A 14,466-nucleotide genomic window follows, 5' to 3' on the forward strand; every position below is an offset into this window, starting at 1 on the left:
AGCATTTCCTTGTTTTCCCCAGCTGATTTTCTGTGCCATGTACACGTGTATAAATGCATCTGCTGGCTCCATTTGCTGCAGTGAGACATTTAGCTCTGAAACGAAAATGTAGTTTGAAGCCAGATACAGTTGGCTCCACTTGGGGTTTTCTTTGCTGCAGTTGCAGAAGTAAGTTGGAGCAGCAGCAAAATAAAAAAAAAAAAGTAAATATTGCCAGCTGTCTCTCCAGAACCACACTGCTCTGATTAATTTATGATGTTTTCAGAGAAAGATAGCGAATGTTGCACCATATTTGAAATGAAAAGGTTAAGTAGAGTTGAAAAAAAATAGGCAATAGCATTTGAAAAAGAAGTGCTTTGCTTAGTTTTGAGCAATAGAGTATTTAATGAATAATAATAGAATGAATTAGTGCTGGGTTTGATAGCTTCTACATCCTAGCCTTGAGACAGAAGAACAAAACAGCAATCAGATTCGTTCATGGTGGCAGACTGAACACCAGGAGGGTGCGTGTGTCGCCTGGTCTTGTTCTAAGCTTCAGAAGATGCTGCTGCAGAAATTGATACCATAACTAACAACTATTTCGGCACCAGCCTCTCTCCAGCTGGGGTCACCATAAATATGGCACTGCCATGGTGGCTGTGAGGAAGACATCAGCTATTCCTCCTGCGCTCCTCAGCCAGAGTTACTGAGGACATCAGACTCGGCTGTGGGTTATCTGGGCTCTGCAAAGTCACCTGTTTCACAAAGCATCCAAAGAAGTGTCTAGGTAACTGTCTCGCCCTGATTTCCACTTGCAGCCTTCCAAAGAAGGGATTTTAAAATGATCAGCAAGTTACATTTCACAAACACAGCCTGGATTCAGGAACACACAGTAAGTAAGGGCATGAACGGTGCTGCATCCCTCAGCTTCTGCAGGGGATGGATGCAGCTACAGAGTCTGCATGGTCCTCAGAGCAACCATCACCTGGGCTTCCAAACCTAACCTTAAACTGCACACAGTGTCTTCTTACCTTCAAGAGCATAAAAATAGAGCAAGGTGCAGTGCACAGGCAAGTTCTCTACACAGAGAGCTACAAACCAAAAGAACCAGCTTCCCAAGTCTCCCTTGTTTTGTAGTTTTGTTGCTTTTCCCTTGTGGCTTTCCTGTGCTCCACTTTTCAGTTCTTTATCTTGAGTCAATTTTTCCCTCAAGCTAATTTGGTATGAACAGTCATCTTCCTGCAACTCCAAAAACTCTTTCCTTTCTTTCAAATGCCTTTTCTCCTCTTATATGTATAGACCAACTGGCTTTCAAATGGCAAGAAACTGTCAGTGCCAGCATATTCCAGGAGAGGCGGCTCCAACAAACTGCTAGTGATCACAACTGGGGATTTTTTCAAAGAATCCCTTTCCTGGACAAATATTATTTAGAGAACAGTAAACCATGCTGGTACTTTTAAAAAACAACAACTAATTTTTGTTTTACCTACCTGCTTCACCCACAAAGACTTCCACTGGTGTGCTGGTAGGGCTCTCACCAATTATATTATAGGCTGTCATTAGCACTTCATATCTCTTGTATTTCTTCAACTCTGAAAAAGTAAAATATTATATTATATATAAATATTTATGCTATATTGCAGATATTTTTTAGATTCCATCACCTCTTTACCACCAGACTTCTCTCTTGTGAAACACAGCATTAGAAAGTACAGTTGTGCAATGTCTAATTCCATCCCTTCCTTAACTCCCACATCACAGCAGGATTTGCATAATTATGAAAGATTGTTGTGATGAAATGGCAGGGTTTTCCAGTGTTTCCTCACAATGTTGCTTCAGTAAAAGGAATTATTCCTGACAGGTAACTAGATAGAGGAACATCTCTAGGTCATTCAGAAAAAGGCAGGACTTTGTTTTGAAATTTCGACATATGGCTCCTTTTCATCACTACTGGTAGGAAAGAACATGGCTTCAAGCCTTTGCCTAGTTCTTGGAAATTCTATCCCAGGAGTCATTTAGCAACTGCCCTGCTTGAGCATGTCACTGCTGAGCAGAGGGCAGATGACCGGCAGTGGGGAATCGGGAGTTACATCGGAAGGGATGCTTGGGTATCTTGCTCCTTCAAAGTAACCACAGCCTGAACATCAATCACAAAGAGAGTCTGGAGTCCATTTGTGGCCACCAGGCAACCAATTTCTTTGCTGACATATAGAAACTACTCTGACAGATGAGGTAGGAGAACGAGAGCAGTGAATGAAAAAAAAACCAACTTGAAAACCCAGTGCTATGAGGGTAATTAACAGATGCAAATGAGGGTGGAATAGAATCATGTCAACGTCATTAGGGGAGGCAGTGCCTGAACAATTTTAGATTTTCGCATTTTCAGGATGAAAGAATCAATCCTAACAGAAATATTTATCATCTGAAATATTTAACAGTGAAATCAGAGAATGATCAATAACATAAATTGCTGTATGTAAATGAACACCGGATTGATTAAGACACGCATGGCCAGGGGTCCAAATTTTTCCCTTTGTCAATCGTTTTCTCTGCTGTCCAGGAATCACACAGTACCTTTAACTCTATGGCTGACAGTAGGCCATCGATTTGGGAAGGTTCGATAAGCCTAATTGTAGAGGTTCATCTAGTTTCAGCTTCATGGAAGTGTTTACAACTGTTGTGCCCCTATATCTGACCAGCATTGTTCCTTGGTCTCAGGAGTAATTGCAAACGGTATCTGATAGAACATGAACTTTTTGACATGGTACCACTAAACTCAGGCAGACTGGAGAACAGGTAGGGAGCAAATCAGCAGTAATGATGCTAAGTTCATAAACAAACAAAAGACAGTAAGATATACAGGGTATAATACTGGGCAGCTTGTACAGGGAAACTTTAATTGCTGCCATGAAAAGCCATAAGGGAGATTTTAGTGTTAACTGGATGTGGAAGAAAATGGAACACATGAGAGTTCATGCATGCAAGTTTCAGTGGGGATAGGGCTTCATTTTTTTTTTTAGCCCATCACAATCTGTGACTCAAAAGCCTTGGGCAAAACCTATCTAGTGAACCATCATCACCACAAAGCAACTTGCCTTTTAACTCTGTCGAATGCTATTTTATTCATTTCCAATTGAAAACACCTCTGGAGATGCACATATATTCATTGGTCTCTCTCTAAACTGGCCTCCTATTCCATGGAATGTCTGAGCATCGCAATGCTTGAATCATAGGGCTAATGATGTGATACAGCTGAAGTCAGATGGACTGCAAAATATGTAGCAAGCTGTCATGGTTTAACCCCAGCTGGCAACTAAGCACCACACGACCGCTCACTGACTCCCCTCACTGGAAGGGTCTAAGTGAGAAAACTCATGGACTGAGCTAAAGACAGTTTAACAGGTAAAGCAAAAGCTGTGCATGCAAGTAAAACAAAACAAGAATTCATTCCCCACTGCCCATGGGCAGGCAGGTGTTCAGCCTCCCCAGGAGAGCAGGGTTCCATCACAGGTAACAGTGACTCTGGAAGACAAATGCCATCACTCTGAACATCCCTTCCCTTCCTCCTTCTTCCCCCAGTTTTACATGCTGAGCGTGACGCCATACAGTATGGAATATCTGTTTGGTCACTGGGGTCAGCTGTCCCACCTTGGGCACCCCCAGCCTACTCACTGGTAGGGTGGGGTGAGAAGAGGAAAAGGCCTTGACTCTGTGTAAGCACTGCTCAGCAATAACAGAAACATCTCTCTATTATCAACGCTTTTAAGCACAAATACAAAACACAGACCCCTAATAGTTACTGTGAAGAAAATTAAGTCTATTCCAGCCAAAACCAGCACACAAGTGAATCAAAATTCATCTAGCATCAGCAATACTGGCTGGTTACAGTCAATAATGTTTTACCTTCCCAGCAGCCACATTTTTACAACAGCTACCTACTTGCATCATCAACATCTCTTGATATAGGGAAAGCAAAGGCTTAAAGAAAAAGAAACTCAAGAAAGCAGATTCATTAATCTGTGTTGATTTCTGCTAGATCTGCTGAGGAGAGCCATAGGAGTTTGCCTATAGTGTATTTTGAACCATTACAAAGAATCTCATCTAAAGGCAATGTGCACTTACGTGTTAATTCATACGTCGTTAATGCAGAGCTGCTGTTCACTGTCTTGAAGCTGCTTTGGGCTATTCAGAGTAAGCAAAGCAGAAAGCTTGTTACAGTGCAAGGAAGTAGTTACTGCAAATGATGTACAGCAGAGACAGAGGCAAATGATGCAGCACACACATCCACAGTTTGAGCTTTAGGACTATACCTTGAAGGGCAGTAAAATCACATCACTCTCGTAACACATCAAAAGCATCTCACTCACACATGAGGCTGTTTCATTTCCTCCTCAAACAGAGAATCTCACAAATACACAACACAGAAATGTTCTAACTCCTAGATTAAATAGAACAAATGAGTAAAAAGGAAAATTTCTTGGGGGGGAAACTCTTCACACTGTATTAGATTCTTGTTTCTCAACAAGCAAAACTCAAAACCTGAAGAGCTGTAGGGTAAGGACCTGGAACACATGCCACAAGAGGTAAACACTTACAAAAGGACAGGCCCTGTTTCTTTAAATGTGTGTTAGATTTCCCAGTTCCACTTATAGAATTCAACATTCCTACTGTGAGCAAACCATAATAACATGCTAAACCAGCATGAAATGGGTCATTGAGGAACAAAGGTGTACTAAGGTGAGAAATATCATATTATAAGGAGAAACTGGGATACTTCTCTTCAAATACACTTGTCTCCACCCCTTTTTCCTCTCTGTTGATTCCCTGGAGAGGTACTGCATGCTTTTTTCCTACTACACAGCTGTTAGGAACATAGCTGCAGGGTCAGACAAGAAGAGGGAATAGAGGAAACCAGTAGGTTTTACAGCTCCCTGCCTTGAGAGACCAGAGAGCATCCAAAGTCAATGTTTTATGATAATACATAGCCATTCATTCAGCTTCTGTCCCTTGCACATGCCTTACCCTATAGGAGCTTTACATCTCTACTCTGTCCTGGTTACATCTCTGGACAGTTGAGAAGTCTCATTAAGCAATGATGATATAAGTGAGGTCAGAGTTAGGTACTTATGTCATATTTAAAACATCTACTCCTTCAACACATCCCCCAAAATCACTCTTTCTTTTGTAGGAAACACTTTTATGGGTTCAGAGAAACATGGGGGATGATGTAAGGTATTAAAGTAGTCTCAACTCAACTTTATTCTGCTGCTCTTTCAGTGACTATTACTGTATTCTGAATATTCCAATGACATCAAAAAGGACAAAAGCTGGTCCCTCTGTGAGCATGTCTCATTGCTGGACTGTATGTCAGGCTACCCAGTGCTCACATCTTTGCCTCCCATCATCTTATTCTGCCTATTCTTCCCCCTGATTTCCTTCCTAGCCTTTGTCTAAAAATCCTTTTCATTGTTCTATTATTTCTCTCCCTCTCCACTTTCTTGCCATGTGAGCCAAACCCCACAGTGACTAGCATGGCAAGCATGCACCTTAAAATTCTTGCTCATATTTCCTGTTTTCTTCCAAAATTGGTGCAAATGTTTTGAAATTGTTAAAATTCTATTTATAATTTCTCCTCACTTGTTTTCTTATACTGCAAAAAGAAACCCAAAATGTCAATTACATAAACTACCACAAAACAGCAAGAAACATGTAAAAATGTTCCCAGCTGAGGAAAATGAAGTCCCCCTCTTTTTTGTCTGATGACAAAATGAAGTATACCAGGGTAATCACGAAATGGAGGTAGCAGAAAGCAGGAAATCAGATGATACAGGGGGGAGACAACATCAATTCAAGCATGCTGACATAGATTAGCATGTATCATTACAAGCAATGCTGACCGGAGTTATTAGCATCTTTCAGCATCTTCACCCTGATTGTGTAAAAGCTGAATTATCCCCAGCACTCCTAGACACAATTGCATGTTATTTCCACAGGGCAAGAAGGCATACAGTGTCTGGTATGACAATGTATTACCATCCTGGGATAATATAGGGTCCAAAACACAGGCTTACGTGTGAGCTCTGCTCTTAAAGCTGAAGGGTTCTGGATGGTTTTGGATTCCGTTCCAGATGCAGTGTCATAATCCAGCTCCCGGTAGTAGATCCGGTATCCCAACAGCAAGCCGTTGAGACTCTCAACTTTGGGTGGCTGAAAAACATTGACATTAGGAACAGGCTTGGTGAAATGTGCATTGCAACTGAGACCCGTCACAACAGGCAGGACCTGACACCGCGAAGAGTCACTGCTTTCTGGTCAGTGTAGCCATTCAATTATGTAGAGGGTTAAAGGCTGTGTAATTTGACAAACACAAGTCAAAGGTAACTTCGATGCTTTCTCAGATGCAGCAATTACAAAAGGCCCTTAAAAATCAACATGCGATGCACTATGCTAAGAGCTAAACGCCTTTCCTTCTTGGTCCACAGCAACTTGCTTGTGATGAAGGATATAAGCCAACATATCCCTGAAAACGCACCCTGCTGGCCACTACTGGTGGCACAGCAAACCAGTATTTCACTTCTGAGGTGAAAAGAAAGAAACTATTTTGTGGAAAGCAGAATTTCTTCTGTGCTCTTCATCTTTGGGAACTGTTCACAGAGCGTTCTTCACTCGGCGTTATTTTACTGACAGACTGATGAGATAATAACAAAGCATTGGTGCATTCTGGCTTTAATTAGGAAGATTAAAATAGGTCTAACAGCATTTAGAGAGGAGTCGAGGTATGATGCTCTCTGGTGTGTTGCATCGGTCCAGTCCCAGGCGAGCCCGGGTCTCCTCTGCAACAGCTTGGAGCAGTACGATATATAGAGTCATGGGCCTGTGCAAATATGAGGCTGGGTTTTGTCCCTCTGCAACATGTTGGAAGGTGCTCAAAGACATATTGCCTCAGCAAGGGTTCTTCAGCAGCCCCTCACATCTTCCTTCAGATACAGAGACACAGCCAGTACACCGAAAAGGAGGTTTTTGTCTGAATGGTTTGCTTAAAGGAAGACAAGCAGAGGGATTCTTTGTGTTTGGGAAAAAAATTTACTTTCATGAGTCTAATACAGGCTAAGAACTGCAGAGAAGAAAAGATGCCCTGAGCCATTTATCTTCTAAAGATTCTTGTACTGAAATTTAAGGGGCTGAAAGTATAAATGAAAAGGATTTTAATGATGATCTCGCCTTTAATCCAGAGAAATCCCTAGCAGTCTCAGGAACTCTACTAAGGAAAAACCTTCTGTCCATTGTGGAAAAATTAACCGCTGGTGTGAAATACTCTCACAACAGAAGGTAACACCACATGTCATTTTAATGAAGAAAGTGAGAATATTTTTACAGGAAAGGAGGGAGATATTTGGTAATAACCTATATTCTGCTTCCAGAAATGACAAGAATTTTCCATTGCTTCATTATGGTGGCAAGAGAAGAGAGGGCTGTCCTGCCTCATGCAAGGGGCTTGGCTTTGGGTAAGGGCTGAAGGAATGAAGTAGAAAGACTGCAGTTTATGGAAGCATAAAAAAAAGGAAATTATGTGAACCAGAGTTTAAACACACTACACAGCTACCAGGAAAAGGAGCAGAAACTGCTCCAGCAAGAAGCCGCCTTCTTTTGCAGTTGTCCTGCCCAGAGCCTGCTGAAAGCAATTCAGATAATCCCAAGGTCTTTCTGTACTTGCTCTGCATGGTTGGAGAGCCTCATTCATCATTGTTTCATGCTCATTATTGTGCTCCATCCATTGGAGAAGCTCTGACCACCTATCACTATTATTTAGCATTTACATTTCAGAATGATCTAGCAACACAAGATCATGAGGGACCTCAAGAATCATCAGGACTAGACCCTCAAGACTGCAAAAAACAACTTCTTAAAATTCTTTTCACAAACAGAGCAAGCTACACCAGAAAATAAGCTAATTTTTCTGCTTCCCAGTATTCCTATTGGAAAGCTTTTCCAAACCTCACTACTTGGGCAGTTCAAAACCTTCATCTAATTTCTAATCTAAATAATTCATAGCTAGTTTATAAGCATTTGTTCCTGTGCTAACATTGCCTTTTGGGTTAAATTGTTCTTCTCCCTGTGGGGTGTTTACTCCCGTGGTGGATTTTAAGAAGGGCAATCATATTTCCTCTCAGACTTCATTTTACAAGGCAAACAAATCAACCTCTTGTACAACAGCCTCTCCCAGTCTCAGACTGATCCCCTGGTTCAAGGGACTGAGCAAATACACCAAGTTAAGTGATGGCCTTCTCAAGGGCTGCCCGATGACACCATTGCTTGTGGACCAGCTGAAATGTTCTCCTCTGCAAGATGGAGAAGATGAGATATGGTTTACTGGCAATTACTAGTACATCTATCATGATCTTCTTCCCCCCCACCCCCCATCTTCTTCTGACTTTACTCTTTTGTTTTCTATATTACACTGAAGTTGCTTCACTTGACTCTGTCCTGGCAGGGAGGAGTCACAATGCAAAGCATGAGGATTGCCTTCTCCAGAGACAGGAAGGGAGGGACTGTCCCACCAAGATACATCTTGAGTGTGTCACCACAAAGGAGGTGAAAGAGAACAAAGACTATCTAGCATGGAAATAAGCTTCACACAATGAAAAAAAAAAACTGTGAACATTACACGGGTTTGAATTTCATTTAATTATTATCTAGAAGGAAGGTGCTCTCGGAAAAACTCATTGTCTTTCCCTATTTTAACTATAAATAAAATATCCTACAGAATCTTAAAAGGAAAACACTACTGAAGCTGAAAAAGAAACTGTTACTCCCTACTCTGCCACACAGCTACCTAACAGATAAAGTTTAATTCCTCATTGTGGTACAACAGTGATTTGTTGATAGCAAGGATTGTTTTCTTACACTTTCATGTGGTTCTGCATACTTTTTTCTTCCTTTAAATTTAGGACAGGAGAGCTCAGAAAATAAATGGCTTGAAAACTGTCTTTCTCCTTGCCATGGAAATGATGATTCTTTCCTGAAAAGGGTACTCTGCTAAAAGGTCAGGTCTTCCCTTTCCTATCTGTCTTTCATGGACAAAACTCTGCTTTTGATGTAATGGATTATTTAGGATTTTGTAGGAAGGCCTGAGGGATCTGCTGAAATAGGTAAAATGATTATGAGTGGCAGCCCATAATGTTGTACAGAAGTAAGAGAAACATTTTTGTGCTGTTTAAAAATAAAAAAAAAGGCTAAAATGGAAGTTCGAAGCAGAACAGTGCATGATCCTGATGTTAACTGTAACATCCTCCAGAACATTTGAAATAACCTTGCATTATTGATACAACAGACCTCAATGGAAATTACTTATTTTCTTCCTACTTCAAATTTAAAAATAATGGACTGATTGGACCAAGCAGCTAAAAGCACAGATAGTGCATCTAGAGTTTGTTTTGTGAATTATTAACACAGCTCAAAGTTAAAAATTTAGCTTTGCTTGGAAATCTACTCTCCCATTTAGCTTGACTGCTGTTTTCAGTTTACATTATTTCTTAGACACTGCTGTGAAACTTCCTCTTAATTGGAGGCTATTGTGAGGCTTGAAGATTTTTGTTTATTTGAAAAATATAGTACGGCTGAATTACCAGGACCTATTAATATACATATAGTAATGACATATAATCGCCCACAACTCCCTTGAGATGGCTCTGGCACAACAACCCCATTTCATTTTCATGAAATAAAAAGCATCCAATTACCTAAACAACCACCTATTTCACATTAACTACACACCAATAATCAGTCAATTGAGGGAATATTTATTTCTGCGGTACATCATGCCTCACATCCTCTTTGTCCTCTCTTTGTGTACCTTGTTTTCTTCACTGTGGGCTTTACTTGTAAGAGGGGCGGTAGATTTACATCTCTCCATAATTCCTTTGGTTAAAACCGTTCAACATGTCTTCTATTTGTTCAACATGGTGTAAGCAATGATGCTGCTTAGTATTATGCTGCGTGAACTCAGGCCAGCAACCCAGCAGTACAGCCAGGCATATTTTTAAAGTGCTGCAGCACAGCAATAAACAGACCCTCATACATATATTTTTTTTCCAAAAATGCAAGGAGCCCCATCTGTACTGTAAATGTGTATGTACATTTGTCACTATAATGCAATCTGTCCAAAGTTATCCTTATTATGTGTGTGGGACATTGTCTCGGGAGCAGGGTGAACAGAGGCTTTCCAGGATAGGTTATGGATAACGTGCAGTACCCCACTGGGTTCCCTCTATTAATGCTCACTCCGCAAAAAGAAGCCTCAGGCACTGGGTCACAAAATGTTCCAGCATCTCCCAGGTGGCCAGTATTGAAAGATAAAGGAAGGCAGAGGAAATGCCTATATAAAACGCAGAGTTGGCACAAATACTTTCACATCCAACGCAGAGGTATTACGGAGGGCTCAAACTTCCTTCCTTTTCTCTGAAGAAATCTCAATTTTTAGCCCTCAAAGAGCCAAAAAGAGCAACTTCCTCAAAGGTATGAGCAGGATTTCAGGCACAGCACATGCTTCTGATTATTTCAGCAGCTGAAGGAGGCTGTATGTGATGTGAATGAAAGCGAGCTTTTGATTACCTGATCTTAACCAGTGCTCTGCTGAACGTTTTCAATGTAAAGATGCAAGTCTGTGGATATCAATGAAAGGACAGGAGAATCTGTACAACAATCTTGGGCATCACTACAGAAACTCCTTTACCTCCCAAGCATTCCTCATGGGGCACAAAGTAAAGGCAACTGCCAGAAATTTCCATCCATCACTAAAATACATGCCTAGATCAGGACGTGAGGAAGTAGCTGCAGTCCTTCAACTTTACTACAATACTTTCAAGCTCAGGAGAACTTCCCTGACGATGTACCATTAAGGTCAAAAAGTCAAAGAAACAAAAAAATTGTTCCAGAAACATCAACATTTTTCATTTTACCTACCTGCCACTGCACAAGGACAGATGAAGTCGTGTGGGGAGTTACTAACACAGAACTCGGTGGTTCACCTGGAACTAAACCAGAAAAAAAGTTAACCAGAGCAGTTATAGAAAGAGGGTGGGAAGCAGGCAGCCTATTCATCACACCCTCTTTCTCTGCTGCTGAAGAACATCTTCTATCCCAGTTACTGCACGGCTGGGTCTCAAAAGCAAAGATGAACATCGCAGCCCAGGCAGAATCCAGCCGCTTCTCGTACATCCCTCGCTCTACCCGTGGCCTTGGCAACTTGAGCAGGATTAAAAGAAAAGCTGAGGCCATAAATCTGAAGGAAGCTGCAGCGTGCCAGCTGCTTGCAAACAACTGGGTACACATCTGAAAGGAAGTTAAACCAGCTGTGCACGTGCCCCCAAACTGCTCCCAAAATATTCCATGATATTTTTGCCACAGTTGGGGCAAGCCCATGTTGTTTTTAGGAGTCTGTGTCATGCAGTCATAGCTTATTTTAGTTAGGAAAGCTTGATTTATGGCCAGTTAACCCATTCCTGTGCCCATGGCCTATAGCACACACACCCCCACACTATAGCAGCTCAAAAAGAAGAAGTGAAGGCTTATCAGGAGCTGACAGCTCTCCACAGCGCAATGCTCTAGTGGCAGCACCAGGTTTGCTCAGCAGAATAAATGTTCGGTTTGTTAAGGAGGTGAGAAGCTTTCACAGCGTTTCCCCCGCTGTATTGTGAGGAGGCCAAGCACAACTCTGGATTCACTGTAGCTAAATTCAAAGAGAATTGAAAATTAACTTTTAAATTCCAAAACAGTGAGTCAGTGCTGCCTCATTAGTACCGGCTGCAGCCTGCACTGATACAGCAGCCGCTGTTCAGGAAGGTGGAGAGCCAGGATGTCTTTAAAAGGCTGTTAGCCACGTTATTTGAGTATTATGTGGCTTCTTGTTTAACTTAGGATACTCCTGAGCCCTGTCCTCTGTTTTTCTGATTTCAAGATCACATTCTTTAAACATTCCTTTGCAAACTGTTTGCTATTTTTTTATCTCAAGGTCATATTTATTTAGTCATTCCTTGAGCTATATAAAATACTGGCTAATTCCTAGCACTGTATATATGTCTATCCCAGTACTCCCAGGCTAAGGGAAAATACTGATGCTTTTTCAGACTTTGCAGTGTTCCTTTCTCCGTTCAAGACATGAGAGCTACTTCTGCATTCAGGCATTGACTTTATACAATCAAGGAATTAGAAGCTGATCTCTAAGGCTAAAAATAAAAGCCTTGTCAATGTCATTCACAGTTTATTAGCCCTGATCTGCAGGATTAAATGCTCACGTTTCCAGGAGCTTCCTACTCTTTCTTACTTATACCTCAGCAATTTTGCCATATTGCAGAGTGATGTAGATTGTGAGTGAAAACAATTGAAGAAACTTTTTCAAATGTATGCATGGTTCTACATTTATTTTTAATGATCTCTTGTAAATTATTCAATTTCTGCAAAGATAATGGTTAGTGCAGAATTTGGAAGCCAATCAAACGGAGTTTAATTCCATTTTGAGACTCCTGGAAGTATGATTCATTATCAGAGGGCACAGCAGGACACTTAAGGCTGTCTGTTATTAATTCAGCCACATCTCATTACTACCTGTATCAATCTCCTATGAACAAAACTGCATTGGCTGTTGAATTTTCACTGCACAGTCCCAGTGGAGAACATACTGCAGCAGGCCCAGCAAACCCAGGAGCACTGGGGAGTGCCCATGCTCCAGTGTGCCTCTCCTCCTCACTCACCATCCTGCAGAGTTGTGACTGCCTCGGTCTCCGCACTGAAGTCACTGTCTCCGATGTCATTGGTTGCTTTCACTCGCAGTTTGTAAGAGGTGAACGGGTTCAAGCTGTGGAATGCAAAAAATAAGGCTGAAGGGATGAAATCTCCTCACATCATCACAACATGCCTCTGAACAAGCCTGGACAGAGAACCTGCCCATTGGCATCCACTCACTGAGCAGTTTTTATCTCTCCTCCACATTGCCTTTTCTTTGCAGCCTGCCCCAGCTTCCTCAGGACATGGGGACATTGGCATCTTGTTGCCATCAGCATCTTGCTGCCAGCAGCATCTCCTTGGATTCCCACTGGCCTGAGTTCCTGAATACACTCACGGATTCATAAATGAATCCAGTGGCAGAAAACAGCCATGAAGTGCAGCTCACAGAGCAGCCTACGACTGGGGCTTGCTGGACAGGACAAGATGTGCTACTCTGAGTTCTGCATGGCTACCCAAAACCTGCCTTTCTACGTGCTTTGCCGGGTATAGCCTCAAACTCTGTGGGGCAGCTCATCCTCCCTGCTCGGATGGGGATGACAGGCAGAGAGGAGGCAGGGAACATGCCCAGGGTCAGCCAGTGCACGGCAGGCACTGGAATTCAGAGCACCAGCCTTCTGACTAATCCTCTAGACCATCCCGTATGATCAATGCCTTTTATTCCTACTGAATTTCAAATTAATGCTATTACCTGGATTATTTAATAAAGACAGTAACAACAGGTTCCCTGCAGCTCTTTTATCTACGCAGTGCTTTAAGATATGCAAAGAGTGATTTCCAGCTGACATAACCTTTGCAAAGATTCCTCTGTCTTGGCTTGGCAGGGAGAAGGCGTGGGGGAAGCTGCTTTCCCAGTCACATGCAGAGGCTAGAAAGGCAGAGCTGTAAATTACGGGGGATTTAGCTAATTAATTGGTAGTGTCTAGCCATCAGCTGGCAGATATAACACTGACTACAAACCCAAGTAAAGTAACTTGTAAGGAATGGTAAAACATCAAGGGATAATGCATTCTGATGGGCAGCACTCTCCCACCATGCTTATACTGCTATTCCAGACTTTCACAGGAAAGAGCTTTTAGCAAGGGGGGGGAGGAAACCTTTTCCAGTTGTGCCACCCTATTACAAGTCCATTACTTACCTAAAACAACCTGAATAATTTGAATCATCTTTCTTGATCTTTTGTTTTTACTAGTGCCAATGTAAAGTCTAAATGAAGGTTTCCTTGATTTTTACAGGTTTTGACTGGAAAGCTACAAGGTATAAATCAGGGTGGGTGTAACACCTCCAAGGTCAACAAATCAGACCTATATTTGTACTGTAATTGTCAAGTTTTCTTTTTCTGCACAGTTAGAGAAAAGGATAGCAATGTATCTGTGTCTTCTGGCACATGACCAGTGAGCTGCCATATAACAGCCATTGAGGTTTTTATAACAGGCCTGAATAACCTGCCTCTGAATGCTTCAGATACTTGATTCTCCAAAAGCTCACGGCCTTTTAGAAATAATCTGATTTGTACTAGCTGGTCAATAGAGAAAATGGACTGCAAAACAAGTACCTTCTCATAGACATTCAATTGCTTTTGCAGATGTTACAAGGACTTTAATTACAACAGCATCGCTGAGGATATAATGAAGCCTGAATAACAAAGTTTAAACATTCTGATGCTATCTATAAACTTCAGTATGGAAAATACAGATAAAAATGGTC

At 41.7% G+C, this 14,466-nt stretch overlaps 1 protein-coding gene across 1 annotated transcript in view; it reads right to left on the reverse strand.

The window, feature by feature from the left end:
* Positions 1-14,466, reverse strand: part of SDK1 (sidekick cell adhesion molecule 1) — a gene marked incomplete at its 5' end in the record, with an annotated part of 398,756 nt that overhangs the window by 41,091 nt on the left and 343,199 nt on the right. Inside the window, 5 exons of the mRNA XM_084271072.1 lie at positions 1,470-1,571; positions 4,102-4,161; positions 6,051-6,186; positions 10,942-11,012; positions 12,729-12,832. Coding sequence (XP_084127198.1) covers positions 1,470-1,571; positions 4,102-4,161; positions 6,051-6,186; positions 10,942-11,012; positions 12,729-12,832 — 473 coding nt within the window. The remainder of the gene's footprint in view (positions 1-1,469; positions 1,572-4,101; positions 4,162-6,050; positions 6,187-10,941; positions 11,013-12,728; positions 12,833-14,466) is intronic.

The sequence above is a fragment of the Gallinula chloropus genome (assembly GCF_964237585.1).
Source record: "Gallinula chloropus genome assembly, chromosome: 15".
Taxonomy (NCBI): Eukaryota; Metazoa; Chordata; class Aves; order Gruiformes; family Rallidae; genus Gallinula; species Gallinula chloropus.